Here is a 14,209-nt window from a genome sequence, read left to right as displayed (position 1 = left end):
TTTCTTAACCAAATGTATTAATTTTACCTGATGATTTTGCAATCCCTCCAAAATATGCCAATTCTGTTTAGCACAACACTTTTGTAAATTATTGCAGATGAAACATCACCAAATTCACGGAAGAGAGGGAAAATCAGTGAATTCACCTGAGGTTTGTTAAAGTGCTTTGATTTCAAGTGATGCAAGTATGTAAGCCAACACTTTCCTTGTCATTTTCCATAGTCAAAGCAGTGGGACTAAATGGAGTAACCTGATAAAGTGGGAGGCAAGTCCACGCTGGGGTTAATGACAATCCATTAAAGGTCACCACTCATTTCCCTCACTAATAGTAAAATAGGGTCAGAACTTACAACATAGCATGTTTTGGATCTCCAGACGTGGAAGAGCCTGTAGAGTGTTGCCGCTGCTTCTTTGCCACTAGATGGCCCAACTGCTTACTATAAATTTACTGTGTGCACATATATATATATATATATATATATATATATATATATATATATATATATATCTCAATATCTAGTTTGTAACACGGGATTAGAAATGCTATTGTTTAATCGAAACATTGAAATTGATTGAGGATAAGGGGTGCAGCCGCTCTCCAGTGGTTATAAAGATTCTAAAACATAGATTAATCCTTCTAGACTACTATGTTCTTAAAGTGTACCTTTAATTAACCATAAATGAGATTTCTTGGACTTCTTTTTATTGATGGCCTATCCTCAGGATCCATATCTGATCACTGGGGGTCCAACACCTAGCACCCCGCTGCATCCGCATATATAGTAAATAGAGCTGGAAGCAGACTGCTTGTACATTGTGTAGTGGCCATGCTGGGTAACTGCAGCTCAGCTCCCATTCACTTGTGATAATAAGCCGCAATAACCCAGCAAGGCCATAACACTAGGTACGGATCCAGCTGCTTACTACCTGTTCTCGGTGATATCTTGAGGATAGGCAATCAATAACAGTCCTGAAAAGCCCCTGTCAGCTGCAATTCAATTCACATTTTAAAGGGGTACTCCGCTGCTCAGCGTTTGGAACAAACTGTTCCGAACGCTGGAGCCGGCAGGTCGTGACGTCATAGCCCCACCCCCTTATGACGTCACGCCCCTCAAAGTAAGTCTATGGGAGGGGGGTGACAGCCATCACGCCCCCTCCCATAGACTTGCATTGAGGGGTGGGGCGTGATGTCATGAGGGGGCGGGGCTATGACGTTACGAGCTCCCAGCTCCAGCTTTTGGAACAGTTTGTTCCAAACGCTGAGCAGCGGAGTACCCCTTTAAACTGCTGAAACTGTTAGATACTTGTTAGGACCTTTGATGTATCTGTCTGTGCTTCCATAACATACAAAAATGCTTTAATTTTCCAGTCAAAGGGACAGTCATATCCCCATGAAGTGCTGAGGGCTGGAACTTCTCCTTGCTCCCCCTTCCATCCCCATTCCCATTCCTCCATTCCATTTGATTGACAGTCAGCTGTAAGCTGAGCCCTGTTTCCAAATGTCATACCTGCACCAAATTTGTGTGCACAATGCATGAACAAGATTTGGAACAGGGCTTGGCTTCTAGCTGGCTGTTAATCAAGCAGGAATGAGATGTAGAGCAAGGAGGTGTTCCAGCCCTCAGCACGTCTCAGGCCTGGGAACACCTTTTATGACACTCGGCACCATAGAATTAAAGCAGTTTCTACATTATGGAAGCACAGACAGATAAATGAAAGGTTCCACGTGTCTCTATCTAACAGTGTCAGTAGTTTGGAACATGAATTGCAGTTGGCAAAGTCCCTTTTACATAGTAAATGAGTATTGTGCAAAACTCGCACAACATTTCGTAACCATTTTTATAGTAGATTTTCGGTCATTCCAGATATATTGCAGCTTGGGCCTTCTGAAGTTAATAAACAGACCCCCAGCCCCTTAGGCTATGTTACAAATCTCTTGTTTATTCTAATGATATAAGTCAAAGAGAAAGTGACGGGGAGTATAGGAGACAAGACATTTGTCTTTATTTTATGACTGCTGCATAGCACACTTGCCAGTGTGCTAGCAGAAATGGAGAAAGCCCTCCAAATTCAGGCGTATGTCTTGCACAATATTCATGTATTGATGTATCATTCTCAAAGATTTAAAGAAGCACTCCAGGGTTTTTTGCAAATTTTTTTTTTTTGCCTATATCCTGCACACTCACTATCACTAGTCCTACAGCAACATCTGTTTCATTCTAGTACAGCTGCCTTTATACATTTTATTACTGTAACTGGGTCATGTGAGCACTAATCTGATTCACAGAAGTTCACAGTAGTTAACATGTTAGAGAAAGTGGTCAGCTGTGAACTACAGGATGACATTATCACCTATCAGATCCCTCCTCCTAGCTCACAGATCCCTCCCTCCCCTCTCAGCTCATAGATCCCTCCCCTCTGAGCTCTATCTGTATACTGCTGGTGCAGCTATCTCTCTGGGAATCAGGATATATAGTAGTTATACATATCCTCTGTTTACACATTGGCCCTCATTTACTATTGCAAACCCAACATGTTTTATCAGGTTGTGCGCCAGAATTGAAAAAACCATGACTAACTCTCCATTTTGCTAAGAAAACCCCAAAAAGGGGTGTGGCTGTCAGGAAAAGGGGGGCGTGGTCACAAAAAGGGGCGTGTTCTCTACATTTTCACAAAAAAATTACATATTTACTATGGTTTCCACATAAAATGTGGTGGCTTTGAGCTGAGGAAAACCCGACAGATCAGAACATGTGTAAAAAAAGCAAAATGTAGGGAAAGTGGAAAATGTAGGGAAACCTTAGTAAATACCGTGGAAAATAAATTGTAGGGAATTAAAACCCACAAAGAAACCTACACAACACTCTTAGTAAATCAGGGCCAATGTGTTTTCTGCTGTGATTTTCTCACCATTGCAGCAGAAATGTAGACAGCCAAAATGCAGTAAGAACGTGAAAGGCTAAGTTTCTTTTGTGGCCCAAAAAAACACCTTTTTTCTGGCGTTTTATGCATTTGAGTGGAAATTGCATTTTTGGCCCCTTTGGCTTTTTTTTTTTTTTGGTACCCAAAATAAAAAAAAAAAGGATGCAGTAGTGATGGGAAAAACAATTTTTTTAACGAAATTTATATTTTTATATCAAAATTTTAATACATTTTTAATAAAGTGTGTGTGTGTTTCACTTTTTTTTGTATCTATTTTATTTTATTTTTTACATTTTTTAGGTAGTACTATTACTCCCAGCATGGAACAAACTGTTTCATGATGGGAGTAGTAGTACCTTTACTTTATAGACATATCGCCCTGGTTTTCAGTCGTGACATCCGATGCGATCGTCCATAATATAGCAGAGATGCAGAGCGGCTCTATACAGCGCTCACATCTCTTCACTATACTCTGGCCAGTGATATGAACAGAACATCACTCATTCGTATTTTCCGCCCAGAGTTGTGATTGGCCGGATGGTTGCAGCCAATCACAGCTCTCAGAGGGAAATATGAATGAGTGATGTTCTATTCACATCACTGGCTGGAGTATAGTGCAGAGATGTGAGCGCTGTATAGAGCCGCTCCGCATCTCTGCAACAGATAGGATGATCGCATCGGGTGTCAGGAGTGATACCCACTGTGATCTGTTCTTAATTGCAGGTACTACTACTCCTATCATGGAGCACACTCTGTTCCATGTTGGGAGCTGTAGTACCTGCAGTTAAGGAAAGATCACTGCGGGTATCACTCCTGACACCCGCTGTGATCCTGCTGTATAATGTATAGATGCGGCGGCCGCTCTTCTATGGTCGCCTGTACTGCCGTATTTATACACCTATTCATATTTCCCACAGAGAGTTGTGATTGGCTGGTACTTCTGGCCAATCACAGCTCTCTGCAGGAAATATGAATAGGTGTATAAATACGGCAGTACATAGAAGAGCGGCCGGCTGCATCTATAAATTATACAGAAGGATCGCAACAGACCCCGGGTGATCTGTCAATTAGTACAGGAACTACTACTCCCATCATTGAACAGTGTGTTCCATGCTGGGAGTAGTAGTACTACCTAAAAAAAAATGTTTAAAAAAAAGTGAAAAACACACATACATTTTTTATTATTGTCGGCTACATTTTTAGAACCCTGCCTGTACACATAAATTGATTCCTGTTTTAAAAATTAATAAAAATGTTGTTATAACAGATACATTTCGTTAGATACAATTTTTTTCCTTCACTACTGTGTCTTTTTTAAATTTTTTTTTTTTTTAATGGTACCCTACACAATTTTATTAAAAAAGGTATCTCCATCACTTTTTTTGGATCGCTAAAGTCCAAAAAAGAATAAAAACCGTCTGCAAAAATGCCAAAGTTAAAACCCATGTGTCGTTTTTCTTGGCGTTTTTTTCACTCCCATAGAGTTCTATGGAAGAAAATCACCACGATTTTAGGGGAAAAAACGCCAGTGGCTCAACATGCTGCAACTTTGCAAAACCACCTAGGAGCTAAAAAAAAAAAAAAAAAAATTTGAAAAAACGCCAAAAGGATTAAAAAAAAAACGCAAACTGAAAAATGCCAAGTGGAAAAAAGAATTTTGCGATCTCTCTGCGGTAGAATCCCCCCCCCCCCCAAAAAAAACAAGTAGAAACTTAGCCTAAAAAATTCATTAGGAATTCTATGTGCATACAGCCAAAGTACTTCAAATCCTCATAAACACCTCAGTTGTGGTCAAGTAAATTTTCCTTATGGCAAAATGTCACAAAAAAATGCACTTTAAATAAGAAAATACATCAAAACTGCACATAGTGTAAACTGACCTCAACCCACTTATTAGTCTGAGTTCACCTGGGAGAACTCCAGCAATAGCAGCTTAATTAGATGGCTAGGTGCAGTGATCAGACCCCACACCCCACTCTCTGCAAAGCCAGAGAATTCATGGCATGTAGACAGCATTACAGAACCATATCAGTGTTCAGTTGCATCCAGTATGGAGCCAAACCTATACCTGCCACATCAACTAAAACAGGTAAGCACAAGGCATACACAAGAACCTCCACACTATTCTGAAATTATAGCCTATGCTGCACTAATATCTGCAAAAAAATAAACAAAACATCCCCAGAGTGCTTCTTTAACATCACTGATGCTTTTTATACATAAACCCACTGTGTTTTAAATATAACTGGATGTATATGTTGTCACATACTGTAGACGATGCCAGGAATACTCTAAACTATTTTGCGAGTAAACGTACTTCTACTGTTCATTTCTCATGCTCTTTCAGCACTGATCTAGGTCGATCTCTAATTAATGTAGGTTTAGCTACTAATTCTAATGTAGGTTTAGCTACTAACTCTTCTAAACGTCTTTACCATATACCTTGCCAAATAACCATGTGTTTCTTCTAGGAATGGGAGGCAGAAACTCATGACTGGTATTGTTTTGAATGTCATTCACCCGGAGAGGTGATGATATGTGACCAGTGTTTTCGTGTCTACCACCCAAAATGTTTACCCGATGATTTAAGACTCAGGGATAGCAGTAATCATTGGCAGTGCCCCATCTGCAAGGTAAGGCCACATCTTGTCTCTCTGGTTTCCTGATAAAATATGCAAATTGGGGGGGTATATATCAATTTTGCCTGTTGACCGTTTCTTTTTACCCTTTTTTTTTTTTTTCACTTTGGTTTTCGTGGACATGCACCAAATTTATCATTTGGTGCAAGTTGTTAGTAATTTTGGCGCAAATGTTGAAATCAGCTGTTCACAGCGCCTTTTACACAGTATTTTACCCTGTAGAGCAGCCATTTCGGAGTCCCTCCTGCAGTATATCAGCAAGCGACATGAGTTATTTTCTTTTGTGGGGTTTATAGCCGCCATGTGAAATGGATTTTATTTTCAACTTGGGTATTTTTTATTTATTTTTTGTTACTTTAGTGCAGTGGTCTTCAACCTGCGGACCTCCAGATGTTGCAAAACTACAATTCCCAGCATGCCCGGACAGCCGTTGGCTGTCCGGGCATGCTGGGAGTTGTAGTTTTGCAACATCTGGAGGTCCGCAGGTTGGAGACCACTGCTTTAGTGCTTACCTTTCCTGAACCTGTGTGGCCATGTCCAATGCTGGCTCAACGGAGGGTGAAGGTTCCTCAGAGACAACTATGTCGCAGGATAGTATTGAGCAGCCCTGGAGGCATCGCTGCTTTCACAAAAAATGTTTTTTAATGTATTTTGACACCTTTACACTTTCTGACATTGTTAAGTGTGTTTTCCATGTGCAAAATTTCTTTGCGCCAAAAAAAACGGGATTTGCGCCAGATCGATTGGCGCAAATGATGAATTACTGACTAAAGTTGAAATCGCACACACAGGACCGTGTGATTTTGAGAAAGTTGTAAAAATGACAGTGGAGAAGATGCACCAAACTTTGGCGCAAAAAGACACTGCGCCAAAGTATTGCGCCAAAGTTATGTGAAAAAAAAACCACATAAATCCTTTGATAAATACCCCCCATTGTGCCTACAAAACAAATACATACAGAGATGGAAAAATATGTTTTTTAAATGTGCAAATAGGATACAATAAGTGATGTTTACCTTTTGCGGGATGCTCTTATGTTGAGGAATTGTCAAAGACATTACAGAAATTACAGAAATTCCTCATTTAATACCTTAAATTGTGTTGTTGTTTTTTTTCAGCGCAAAATAAACATCTTTATGTCTAGAGAGGTTTAGATTCAGAGAGCTGCAGGGTATTGTTGAATGCTGTCACGGCTAAAGAGAAAGAATCTGCTTATAACAATTAGAGATGAGCGAACTTACAGTAAATTCGATTCGGCACGAACTTCTCGGCTCGGCAGTTGATGACTTATCCTGCATAAATTAGTTCAGCTTTCAGGTGCTCCTGTGGGCTGGAAAAGGTGGATACAGTCCTAGGAAAGAGTCTCCTAGGACTGTATCCACCTTTTCCAGCCCACGGGAGCACCTGAAAGCTGAACTAATGTATGCAGGATAAGTCATCAACTGCCGAGCCGAGAAGTTTGTGACGAATCGAATTTACTGTAAGTTCGCTCATCTCTAATAACAATATGAAGCAAATTCTTTATGCAGTTCTCAGATGTATATAAAAGTGTACGGCATAAAGTAGGAGGCCCCAGGGGCATGACAGTAGTATTTTCTCTTTGGTGCTCTGATTTCCTATGTCACAGCTCCCTTAGGCCCTGCACTAGGCAAAAACCACGATTTCAGATTTTCCTGGAGTGTTTTTATTTTTTTTAAGTATATATCGTATCATGTCTTTTTCTGCATTTGCTGTCACATGCTCTAAGACTCTCTTACATTGAAAAGTATCATAGTTTGTTTTAAAGGCTTTCGTTCATTTCAGCTTTTTATCCTGCAACTTTGATCCTGAGGAAGACAAAAAAAAAAAACAAAGTAGAAGCCAGAAAAATAAAATCATTCTTGACTCTAAATCTGGCAATCAGAATAAATCCCTGGATCAATGACCCTTCTCCAGAATCCATTAAAGGGGTATTCCAGGAAAAAAAAACTTTTTTTTTTCTATATCAACTGGCTCCAGAAAGTTAAACAGATTTGTAAATGACTTCTATTAAAAAATATTAATCCTTTCAGTACTTATGTGCTTCTGAAGTTAAGGTTGTTCTTTTCTGACTAAGTGCTCTCTGATGACACGTGTCTCGGGAAACGCCCAGTTTAGAAGATGTTTGCTATGGGGGTTCGCTTCTAAACTGGGTGGTTCCCAAGACAGGTGTCATCAGAGAGAACTTAGACAGAAAAGAACAACAACAACTTCAGAAGCTCATAAGTACTGAAAGGATTAAGATTTTTTAATAGAAATAATTTACAAATCTGTTTAACTTTCTGGAGCCAGTTGATATATAAAAAAAAGTTTTTTCCTGGATAACCCCTTTAACTATAAGCTGTAATATAATAACAATCCAGAACTACACCCTGGCCCCTTTTTTCTTTTTACCTCTTTTAGTGAGTTCCCTATGACACCTTCTACTAGCAGAGCGTTCCATAGTCTCACTGCTCTTACAGTAAAGATTCTCCTTCTGTTTTGGTGGAGAAACCTTCTTTCATCTAGATGTAGAGTATGAATTGTGGAGTATTCCATGGCTTCTGGTGCTTGAGGTGCGATGCAAACAGTAAATTTCCGCTCCCCCCACATTCGCTGTCATCCAGCTCACTAAATGTACAGTAACATGAGCGGTGATACATATGGTGCTGTGTGCATTGATCCAGTAGCTTTTGATACCTGCACACTCACAATGCTTCTAAGATGTGTGAGCAGCAGTGCATATTGTAGTGTGCATCACTGCTTACTATCTAGCTGCTGATCTGCTTCTAAGAAGCACAATACTCCAGAGTGCTTTGTTAACATGATGTAGTGCCGCCACAATTATATTGGCTGAGGCTATATCCCAGCATGCTACCCTCTCAAAAGTCAATTGAAAACTTATAAATAAAAGTAATCCAAATGTGAAAGAGCCTAAGGATGTCCTTAAAGGAAATCTGTCACCAGTGTCACCTGCACTAACCTGTCGCTACTGACAGGGGATGCAGGTGACACTGATGACAACGGTACTTACCTTGTCCCATTCCGTGCAGGGGATCCCCGGTAATCTTCTCCTTTAGCTTCAGCTCTGGGCCCGGCTTGGGGCATGGGAGGAGCTTAGTGACATCACCACTGTTGTTCCCTAGCAGTGGGACCCAGCAGAGAGCAGCAGCAGTGATGTCACTAAGCTCCACCCATACCCCAAGCCGGGCCTGGAGCTGAAGATACCGGAGAAGATTACCGGAGATCCCCTGCACAGAAGGTAAGTACCGTTGTCATGAGTGTCACCTGCACCATCTGTCTGTACCAACAGATTTCCTTTAATGTGAATCTGCTTATATTTATGATATGAGCTGTAGGCTTGGTGACGGGACAACAATATCAAACATACATTTGCTAGTGTGGACTTTTAAAATGATGTTGTGTGAAGGAGGATGGGCTGAGCTGTGTAGTGTTGTAGCATTGCTTGCCTCCTGTGTCCCCCTCCCCTCCATATTCTAGTTGATTAATTGTCTGTAACACAACTCTGTGCAATACTGTGACACTTAAGCAGCTCAGCCCCACCTTGACACTTGAGTTTTGGGACAAAAAATATCATTTTATAAGTTGTGGCAAATCCATGAACACTAGCAAATGTTTGTTTGATATCAAGTAAAGTACCTGACAGTGTCTGCAGCTCATATTGTAAGTATGATCCAAGGTAAGTGGTCGGCACTACCAAAAATCAGGTGCACGAGGATAATGTATATTGTAGGTATGAGCTGACTGATTCACTTTAGTGCTGGGCGGTATGACCAAAAATGCATATCACGGTATCTTTGTAAGCTATGGTGGTTCCACGGTATTTAACGGTATATCCCCCCCATTGGCAGGGGGGAGAGAAGCTGCGCTCGCGGGTGACAAACGATTAGTCCCCCGATTTGGGGTGCAGCGCTGGTCTGAGGGACGTTGGGGGGGCAGAGCTGCGGCCATCACTTGATGATAATAGGGGGGGGGGGGTAAATACCGTGGAACCGCCATGTTGTTCAATGTCCATACAGTACTGTAAATAAATAAGTTAGACCCAGTGTTATTTTCGGAGAAACAACCCAGATTTTTAAAACACAAATAAAACATAGAAAACTATATATTTTTTTAAACAAAGTACATTAGAAAGATTTTTTATTTACCATAAGGAGTGCAATAGCGAAAATTAGTTTTAATGATAGTGCCCATTTAAAGTTAGTGGGGGGAAATCCATGAGAACATCTTGACACTGCAGTTTTAAATATGCAATGTGTTCCTAGAGCAATAGTCTACTGATGGCTACAACAGAGATTTTATTGCCTGTTCAGGTCACCGGATCTCAGTTCTGGTGACTGCATTTATCTCACATAAAAACTGCAGCAGTTCCTGCCATACAGCACTGACAGACAGCTTACGTAAAGCGTACCTGCTCCTCACATGACGTTTCATTATAAAATGTCATGTGTGTCCATTGAACTGTCTCCTGCATTTTCAGCATTCTCTTCTCTGCAGGTTTCATCTTCAATTGCCGATTTTTGCTAAATTCAGCTTTAGTAGGTGTGGAGACTATCTGCACCGCACACATACAGAATAAGAATACATCCTGCGCCCATGTCTTTCTGTAAAACACTCTTATAAGCAGCAACAACATGAACATGTAGCTGTCAATCTAAATCTGGGCTGAGAAAACAAAGCACTTCCTAGAGTCAGCAGCACTATGGAGGACAGAATATAGCAGTACTGAACAGTGTAGCCCGGCCATAAATTGCATATCCTCAGATTTCCAATGTATTTTTATTTATTTTTTTAGAATGTAAGTGATACATTTTGCTGCAGTTTTAGGCTCAATTTAACCCCAGGCAATACACTGTCCCCTGACTACCCAACACTGTTTATGTGCAGAAACACATAAATAAGTAACATCTCTCTTTCTTTTTTTTTTTTTCTTTATTCAGATTTTCAAACCTGCATTGGACAAATCTGCACTATATTGGCTATGGTAAATACTCCTATTCCAAAAAATGGGATGCTAAAAAGTGGAATTGGCAATCATTCCAATATATAGTCAGTGGTGTTTCTGCTCCTAAAGTAGTGCAAATTTGGACATATGAACATGTCTTAAGAATTCTACTTTCATTTTCGATTATTTTGTTAATAGAACTAGCAACAATGTCTCCATGTTTCTATCTATCTCTCTCTCCCTCTATTCCTCTGTCTCTTTCTCTGTCTGCCTGTTTACCCCTCTCTTTCTCTTTCCCTCCATCTCTCTATCTCTCCCTCTTTCTTTCTCTCTCTATCTCTCCCTCCCTCTTTCTTTCTTTCTTTCTTTCTTTCTTTCTTTCTCTCTCTATCTCTCCCTCCCTCTTTCTTTCTTTCTCTCGCTATCTCTCTCTCTGTGCAGCTGTTGCCTTTTCCCTCTCCCCTCACCATAGACTTTTCTGTGCAGCTGTAACCTGATCTCTCAGGAGTTGATAAGCCATCTTCATCACTTCCTCTCTTAAACATATTTTACCTGTGGAATGAAAATAAGTAATCAGTGCAGGAGGGTGATGGAACAAGGAAAGAAGTCTGATGAGTACAGAAAAAGTAATTTCTCTATAAGATATATTAGTTTCTGATCTATGGCTAATCCTTTTGATTAATGAGAAAAAGGTGAAATAATGAAAACACTTTGATCAATATCTGAAATGAACTGGACATTTAGGTTGAATTTCTATAGTGACTGTTAGGTCTGACACCAGGCATGTCCATTATGTACCGTATATACTTGAGTATAAGCAGAGTTTTTCAGCCGATGGCTGTCCGGGCATGCTGGGAGTTGTAGTTTTGAAACATCTGGAGGTCCGCAGGTTGAAGACCACTGGGGCCTTCGTCATCATCCAGACCCCCCTTTAGTTTTCTACTCACCTCCCCTTGGTGGGAAGGAAGGGTGAGCTGGTCCGGGCCATCTATGCTGCAGGGACCGTCTGGTGGGGAGGGTTAGTCGTTCCGGCCTGTCCATTTTCACAGGGAGGGCCCTCTTCTCCGCTCCGTCCCCGGCCTAGTGATGTTGCCTTGACGACAACGCACAGGGACATCCCTGCGCATGACTGTCTCTGTGCGTCATCGTCAAGGCAACGTCACTAGGCCGAGGACGGGCCCAGAGCGGAGAAGAGGGCCTCCCTGTCAAAATGGACAGGCTAGAACGACTAACCCTCCCCACCGGACGGTCCCTGCAGCATAGATGGCCTGGAACAGCTCAGCCTTCCTTCCCACCAAGGGGAGGTGAGTAGAAAACTAAAGAAGGGGGGGGGGGGTCTGGATGATGACTAAGGCCGCAGTGGTCTTCAACCTGCGGACCTACAGATGTTTCAAAACTACAACTTCCAGCATGCCTGTCCGGGCATGCTGGGAGTTGTAGTTTTGCAACATCTGGAGGTCCGCAGGTTGAAGACCACTGAAAGGGATTGACAGGCGGTGATGATGAAGGGGGTGGGGGAGGATGACGAAGGTGATGATGATGGGGTGATAATGACAGGGTGATGATGACAGGGGTCTGGATGATGACGGGGGTCTGGATGATTACATGGGGGGATCATGTATTTCCCACCCTAGGCTTATAGTCGAGTCAATAACTTTTCCTGGGTTTTTGGTGTGAAATTAGGGGCCTCGGCTTATATTCGGTCGGCTTATACTCGAGTATATACGGTACTACATTTTCTAATCTAATCTTTTACATTATAACAGTGTATCTGCTGAAATGATTTGTCATTTTTTACGCTTTTATATGTCTGAGGTAGTTTGCTTAACCTTTATCTGTCATAGAGACATATCAAATTTTTTTCCGGACCAGACTAGTCACTAGAACAAGCAGGAAAAGAGGCGCGCCACCACGTGCTTCTCTTCTTTCTATGTGTTTATGTGACAGAGAGGTCTTATAGACTTACATTATGCAACCATGTGGGTCACATGACAAAAAGCTGGGAGAGCGTGCTTTAAGTCCACAACTCTCCCGGTTTGTTCTACTGATCGGTTGAACACTCAGACCCCGACCGGTCAAATCTTTTATATATATATCTCTCTTTGACACACACAAAATTTTTTTGTGACAGTGCCCATTTAAGTGTCAATGAATAAGACCCTAGTACTTTAACGTCTTATTTTGTTCTTCAGACTATGAAAAAGAAAAACGCTAACAAGCAGGAGATGGGTAAATACCTTCGATTCATTGTGTCCCGTATGAAGGAGAGGGTAGGTTTTACTTCTAGAGTAAGCTGATTCCTCCAGTGTCGTCTCAAGCACATGGTAATCACTTCTTGCAGGAGCAGCGGCTGTTCTCATATGCATGTGTTATTCTTGTGTACACTTTGCTCTCATCACTCAATGCTTTGTAGTGGTTTATTTCATTGCAAATGTCTTGCAGGATTTTAGTGAAGTATACTTGTATAGCTTTTATGCTAAATCTGTCATGCTTGGTCTTTACAGTCACATTTGTTAAAGGAACTAAAAAAACGTATCCCCTGCCTGCAGGATAGGGGATAAACCTCAGATCGCGCACGGGACGGGGCTGGGGACGGTGGGATATCCGACCGCTGTGACCCCTGCGATCTCCCGCACAGTGCCCCAGCCTGTCGACCACAGCAAGAAGTTGTAGCCATTGCGCCCCTCAAGGCATCTCTATGGGAGAGCTGGAGAAACTCGAATGCTGCATCTCCCACTTTCCCATAGAAATGCTTGGAAAGGGATTGTCGACCCAACTTCGTGCCGTGGGTGACACGCTGCGTTCATGCAGGGTGCTGGGTGGGAGATGCGGATAGGAAATACGTTTTTTTGATGCTGGACTTCCTCTTTAAATGTCTATGCCTTTCTTGACAAAATGTGTTCAATAGGATCCAGCTAAAAAAAAAATCAAAAATAAGGAGAGTATACAGATGTAGCCTGTTCGGCTTTATAACTAATTCTATTCATGTCTGGATATTCATTAACCCCTTAAGGACGCAGGACGTAAATGTACGTCCTGGTGAGGTGGTACTTAACGCACCAGGACGTACATTTACGTCCTAAGCATAACCGCGGGCATCGGAGCGATGCCCGTGTCATGCGCGGCTGATCCCGGCTGCTGATCGCAGCCAGGGACCCGCCGGCAATGGCCGACGCCCGCGATCTCGCGGGCGTCCGCCATTAACCCCTCAGGTGCCGGGATCAATACAGATCCCGGCATCTGCGGGAGTTCGCGATTAAAATGAACGATCGGATCGCCCGCAGCGCTGCTGCGGGGATCCGATCATTCATAACGCCGCACGGAGGTCCCCTCTCCTTCCTCCGTGCGGCTCCCGGCGTCTCCTGCTCTGGTCTGTGATCGAGCAGACCAGAGCAGGAGATGACCGAAAACACTGATCTGTTCTATGTCCTATACATAGAACAGATCAGTATTAGCAATCATGGTATTGCTATGAATAGTCCCCTATGGGGACTATTCAAGTGTAAAAAAAAATGTTAAAAAATGTAAAAGTAAAAGTAAAAAAAAAGTGAAAAATCCCCTCCCCCAATAAAAAAGTAAAACGTCCGTTTTTTCCTATTTTACCCCCAAAAAGCGTAAAAAACATTTTTTATAGACATATTTGGTATCGCCGCGAGCGTAAATGTCCGAACTATTAAAATAAAAT

At 41.9% G+C, this 14,209-nt stretch overlaps 1 protein-coding gene across 4 annotated transcripts in view; it reads left to right on the top strand.

The window, feature by feature from the left end:
• Positions 1-14,209, top strand: part of ZMYND11 (zinc finger MYND-type containing 11) — an 89,494-nt gene that overhangs the window by 44,537 nt on the left and 30,748 nt on the right. For 3 of the 4 annotated variants that reach the window (XM_056519541.1, XM_056519543.1, XM_056519542.1), the window contains exons 4-6: positions 98-151; positions 5,394-5,555; positions 12,717-12,794. In XM_056519541.1, coding sequence (XP_056375516.1) covers positions 98-151; positions 5,394-5,555; positions 12,717-12,794 — 294 coding nt within the window. The remainder of the gene's footprint in view (positions 1-97; positions 152-5,393; positions 5,556-12,716; positions 12,795-14,209) is intronic. The other variant, XM_056519544.1, reaches the window with a different exon arrangement.

Source organism: Hyla sarda, chromosome 5, assembly GCF_029499605.1.
Source record: "Hyla sarda isolate aHylSar1 chromosome 5, aHylSar1.hap1, whole genome shotgun sequence".
NCBI lineage: Eukaryota > Metazoa > Chordata > Amphibia > Anura > Hylidae > Hyla > Hyla sarda.
The sequence above is the reverse complement of the archived record's forward strand: the minus strand, read 5'-3'. Positions and strand labels throughout refer to the sequence as shown.